Source organism: Mastomys coucha, unplaced genomic scaffold (assembly GCF_008632895.1).
Source record: "Mastomys coucha isolate ucsf_1 unplaced genomic scaffold, UCSF_Mcou_1 pScaffold13, whole genome shotgun sequence".
Lineage (NCBI taxonomy): Eukaryota > Metazoa > Chordata > Mammalia > Rodentia > Muridae > Mastomys > Mastomys coucha.
The window spans coordinates 39,386,168-39,392,167 of record NW_022196895.1 but is presented as its reverse complement, the minus strand read 5'-3'; the positions used below and the strand labels follow the sequence as shown (position 1 = coordinate 39,392,167).

The 6,000-nt window shown below is 41.0% G+C and overlaps 1 protein-coding gene across 3 annotated transcripts in view; it reads left to right on the top strand.

The window, feature by feature from the left end:
* The window catches only part of Dpysl3 (dihydropyrimidinase like 3), a 112,604-nt gene that overhangs the window by 78,421 nt on the left and 28,183 nt on the right, over positions 1-6,000 (top strand). For all 3 annotated transcript variants that reach the window (XM_031365587.1, XM_031365589.1, XM_031365590.1), the window contains exons 2-3: positions 1,186-1,274; positions 3,702-3,886. In XM_031365587.1, coding sequence (XP_031221447.1) covers positions 1,186-1,274; positions 3,702-3,886 — 274 coding nt within the window. The remainder of the gene's footprint in view (positions 1-1,185; positions 1,275-3,701; positions 3,887-6,000) is intronic.

The following is a 6,000-nucleotide window of genomic DNA, read 5'->3' as shown; positions in this document are numbered from 1 at the left end:
AGCTCCCTTCTGTGATAACTCCAGCCTGTGTCAAGTTGACACACAAAACTAGCCAGTACACCACCCCATGTAGATTTCTTTCCCCTTACTAGGCCCTTCATAGTTTATATATCTGAACTAATCTCACTTCCCTGTATCCTATGACACTGAATTCAATTCTACATTGTTTTATATCAACTCTTTTTTTACAAAACACCCCCTTTTTATGTTCCATGAAGGCAGTAACCTCCTGGAATCTTTTATACAATTCCATGTTCCCCATCTATATAATAGTAAATAATTAGTAGCTGAATCAGTGGGGGGGGGGGCAGTGGCCAGATGGGCAGAGAGATGGACGGATGGATGGATGGATGGATGGATGGATGGGTGGATGAATGGACAGACAGATGAATGTATGGATGAAGCTAAGGTCTGTAAGTTGAATCTTCATCAAATTCAATCAAATGATTGTCTTTATCTATGCCATAGCTCTGTTCAGCCAGTCTTCTGGGAATATTTTTCTAGTCCGTGGCTCAACAAAGGCACAGCTCATAATCTTATACTCATCTCTTATACTTCATTCAGTGCAATTGGAAAAAGCTTAAATTTCATCTAAGTTGCAGTTTTTTAAAAAGAATTTATGTTTTCATGATTAAAGCAATAAGAAAGTGTATTTATTTATAGTCAAAGTGCATCATATAGTTGTATAAAAATGTTCTTATGAAACTCAATACTGCATATCATAGATGTTAAAAAAGAAAAAAATGCATTAAGAGAATTGAGAGATACTGACTATAATGAAGCAAATCTAAATCACACTTTCTCCCTCCTTCTCAAGTTAAATAAGTACAATAATTTTTTTGTCTTTTTTCCAACAGTGGTTCTCTTACACTTTACAACTTCATCAGCTAACAAAATTGGGATGTAACTAACCTGAACTGAGTGTTTCATTAAGACAATGTAGGTAATATAAATATTCCTAAAGGCCTATGTCAATGACAGCTTGCAGATACAGGAAGTGAAACACTAGAAGAGTTTGAATTAGAACTAGATCCCCAACAAATACAGCACATTCAAATGTGCAATGCACTGAGCACACAGAGGTCACTTACCAAGTGTGTTCCTGCTGGATGACTCAAAGGGTGAGTTGGGAAGACCCTTCCCTGAGCTACTGTGATAGTGACTCATGTCCTCCTTCTTTTCCAGAGCGACCGTCTTCTAATCAAGGGAGGGAGAATCGTCAACGATGATCAGTCCTTTTATGCTGATATTTACATGGAGGATGGCCTAATAAAGTATGTACACGAAACATACTTCTTTTCTACTTCCTTTTTGCTGACTCTGATTTTGGTCAAAAGGATAAATTCTGAAAACCCCTTCATGCAAATTGTACTAAAGGGGATGCCATGGGTCATAAATGATTGGATGATGTGATAATCCTTATCCTTAGGGAGTGGAGAATTGTGCGTGAGTGATAGCATCCTGAAAATATCAAGGCATATGGAGTGGCTCTAAAGTGAAATCAGGGTATTCACAGACTGTCCTCTCTGTAAGGTTTTACATTAGAGAAAATACTTAAAAGTAAACGTGACAAAATGGTAAGGCTTAAAAGAGCAGTTACAGATAGGGCAGACATTTCGGGCCTTGTTTTCCAGATACATTCATTGGGAAGCTACAGTTTCTTGGTGGAATGACTTGCTACTGAAGAAGCAAAGGCAATTAATGCTTATGTATCAGGTTTTTAAGTAGTGGATTTCAAAACAGGGTTTGATCAACATGGTATTAAGTCATGAATAGCAAACCACACCATCATATTAATAAGATGCCGTATATGTCTAGAGTACCCAATTCATCCTGTTAGCAGGGCTACTTGCTAATGGCAAAGCATTTGTGTAAGGTGGTGGATGCTATCACATTTTACAGTGGGCATTGCATGCTCAAATCAACATTTCTGAATCTTTGGAATCTTGTAGTCGTTTAAAAGACCAGAGGATCCAGCATTATCAGGTAATATCAATTCCAAGAACCAAATCATAGGCTAGATGAAATTTAGAGGGAGCAATTGTTAATTACAACAGCTGATGTTTATTGATCTCACTTAATAGTATTTTGTGGGCTTAGCAGGGATTAACTTTTAATCTACACAGCTCTACTGAGGAATTATTCCTACTGAGGAATTATTACATTTTACAGCCAAAAGAATTGGGGCATGGTGAAATTAAATAATAAGTTGGCCGTTGTTGGTAACTGGCAGAGCCAAGACTGTGAATCCTGGTAGCCTCTACCTGGAGCCTACCTACACAGGCTAGTCATGGCTGCCAGCAGAAAAAAATGATTACACAGGAGATAGAAGCTGAGATGTTAGAAATCACTGTAGTCTTAGTGTGTTGGAGAAAAGTGGATGAGGCACATCTGCTTCAGATAGGATATTACACCAGTTCTAAAAATAAGTGGAAAATGTATATAAATGTGCATAAACACACACCACATGGGTCCATCAGTTCTTCATCCTCTTGGTTCTCAATTTCTCCTGGAGGAAAAACTAAGAAAAACAGGAACAGGACTGGGCAGTATCTGAACTAAAGTAGAATTACAGTCAGAGGCTGCATTTTTTTTTTTTCCTCCCACAGTATGTTTTGAATTGTGGTGGCCCTGGAATGGCCCCATGGTGATGCGGTGAAGCTGAATTCTTAGACATGTTACAAACACATTAGCTGTGAACCTATAGTTTGCTGGTCAGTGGTAGCCTTTTTACTACCCCAGGAGAATTTGGGGTGCTATATACGGAAGGGAAAATATTCACACCATCCATACCACAAATAGTGGGGCACACATGTACCCAAGATAGGAGATGTTTAGTATTAGTATAAACTGTGACTCCTAGGTATACTTTGGGGACAGATTGGCCAGATGCCTAAATCAAAGCTAAAAAAATGAAATACAAAATGAAGCAATGTTGCAACCACTGAAGTGCAAACAGCCTGTGGGGAATAGCTATCACATTCTTGTGAGATGAACCTTCAAAACTCTCATTTATTTGCTCAACCAGCTTCTTCCCTTACTCTTTCCTGGGATGCTCTGATGCTTTCTGGGTCACCATAACCATCCTTCTTTGTCGGAAGCCTCTATTGAAACACTGACCATACAAAAGCAGTGGGTGTGGGGAGAGCTGCGTGTTTTGACTCTGTCCTTGAGCATCTGCAACAAGGAATTATGAGCTGATTAGGGAATGGTGGAGTAAGTAAAAGAAACCTGAGGTGGGTGGTGACTCAAGCAGCCGCCTTTGATTAGGGCACAGAGAACCTGCTTAGAAGATGACTAAGTCCCCATACCTGTTGTTGTACTGAGTCATTATCTTCTGTTGAACGTAACCGTCATTTATTTCACGCTCCTCGTAGTTTTCTCTGGTGCCATCCCACTCGATCAGAGAGGAAAAAAAAAAACCAAAGTGAAAGAAATAATGAAAATAGTTATATAAAAATATTAGTCACACGCGCTGTGTTCTAGACATTGGCCATCTTTAGATTTCAGTACAAAAACCATAACACATAGTCTGGTGCAGATGATTTTGTGTCAGTAGTTTTGTAAACACAGCGATCTGCCTTTGTTTAGAGGCTAAAGGGCTGGCGGCTTTGAAGACCCCAATGTCTAAAATCCTTACATCCTAGGCTTGTCTCTGGGGTTGCTCCATTTAATTACCAGCTGTTCCACTCTCTCACCAGGCAAATCGGGGACAATCTGATTGTCCCCGGAGGTGTGAAGACCATCGAGGCCAATGGGAAGATGGTGATCCCTGGAGGCATTGACGTCCATACCCACTTCCAGATGCCCTACAAGGGAATGACCACGGTGGACGATTTCTTCCAAGGGACAAAGGCTGCCTTAGCGGGAGGCACCACCATGATCTGTAAGCCCTCACTTTGCGGTCCAGCCCTGGGTGTTTGACAAAGGTGTCAAACCCCTGGCCTCTGAAAACACTGAAACCAGACACACACTTCTCTCCATTTGGTTCATGGGATCTATGTCCCTGGATGTGAGAAAAACAGGGAAACTGCCAACTTCCTGTAATTACACAATAGAGATCCATGGGCTAAAGAGATGCTGAAAACAACCAGAGAAAGATACATCCAAAAGAATGATCATTGAGACTGACAGTTCTTGGGGGATTAGCAGGCCTGGGTGGATTTAGTGCTATTGGGTCTTTGCTATATTTTGACCGACTTGTATCTTTAAGATTAGGAAAGCTGTGAGTGGTTTCCTTTATTTTTCTTTTTTTTTCCTTCTGGTAACTACTAATTCCAGAGAAAACTTGGGAAATTGCATGTTATTGGAGTACAGAACTGATAGTCTTTCAGGCAGTCCTTCCTGTTCCAAGGACTCTCAATGAATTGGGTCCTGGCCCAGAGCTAGCCTCCAACTCAGAGACAGAGTATTATTTACTTAACAGCCTATTCCTCTCCCCACAGGCACGGGGCAGCCTGAGCCAGAATTACAGTCTGTCTTGACCTCCCTTTTGACTGAACCGCTAGCAGGGTTCAACTTTAGCCAGGCCATAAAAGGTGCAGTCCAGGGAGTCCTGAGCACTTTCCCGCGACTGATAGAAGGAAGCCAGCTGACTTCTCAGCAGCTCTCTGCCCAGGAAAGCCCTGGTGTCCTTGAAGACATCAGTAACGTAGCTGGATGCATTCTATTTTCCAATCAGTGCACTTGGGCTCTGTTGACAGAGGAAATGCACGGTCTTACTTTGGTTTGGCTGGCTGCCACCTGGACCAGGAATTGGGCCTGTTCTGTATGCATGTCAAGTCCCTCGTCTACTTTGTCTTCTACATTAGCGAAGGAGCAGAGGGGCAGATGAGAGGTTTAGGGGAAGAATAAAGCTTACAAGGAGCCACAAATGTATTATTGCACTTCATTGATAACTTAAAAAACGCTAGATGTGTACAAAGCAAAGGATCCACAAAGCCCTACTTCACTATTAGCGTTCCTTATATTTTTGGTTGTGAGCCTAGCCTTTAATGGCTAAGCCATTTCTTCAGCCCATTAGAGTTTCTTACTACACAGTTTCCAATTTTACAGTAGGATCCTAGTATCAGTGTCATATTTAAAGCTGTGATTTTTTTTTTCACTAAGTGGTGGATCATGAATGTTGCTCCAGCCAGTCATTTGCTCATATTCTACCAGGGCTTTTAAAATGGGGGTCTCACTGGGCGGTGATGGCACACACCTTTAATCCCAGCACTTGGGAGGCAGAGGCAGGTGGATTTCTGAGTTCGAGGCCAGCCTAGTCTACAGAGTGAGTGCCAGAACAGCCAGGGCTATACAGAGAAACCCTGTCTTGAAACAAGAACAAAAACAAACAAAGAAACAAACAAAAACAACAAAAAGGGGGTCTCTTGTCACTCTGTGAAGAGTGTCTCTATGTTTTTAACTAAACTTCTCAATTTTTTTTCAACTTCAGTCACTTCTGGTTTTTTATTTTCATAAACATACAGTCTAGATACTAAATGCTGTTGACAGCTACAACTTATTTTCCTAGGTACGAGGCCTAGGCATGAGAATAAATAGAGTCTGGTCTGGAAAATGTTCAGATTTTTGATACATATTTCAATGTCATTCTCCCGAAAGTTGAACCAATTTCATGCTAACTCAGCACAGATAAGAGTGGAACTTTTGCCTAATCCCTACTATAACAACCTCTATTATATTTTTTAAATATATAAATATAATTTTATTTAGTACCATTTGTCTTAATTTAGGAGTGGTATGTTTTGTTTTGTTGTGATTTTTGTTTTGAGATAGGATATGTAGCTACGTAGGTAGCTATGTAGCCTAGGCTGGTTTCAAGCTTTCAGCGAGCCTCCCAGGTGTTGGGATTACTACCATGCCTCCATTACTGTTTTAACTTTTTTTACTTATTCACTTTAGACCCTGCTCACTGCTCCCCTCCTGGTCCCCTTCCCACGATCCTTCCAGTGGAGTGATAGGGACTCCAACCCACCCACCAAACTCTAGACCCAAAAT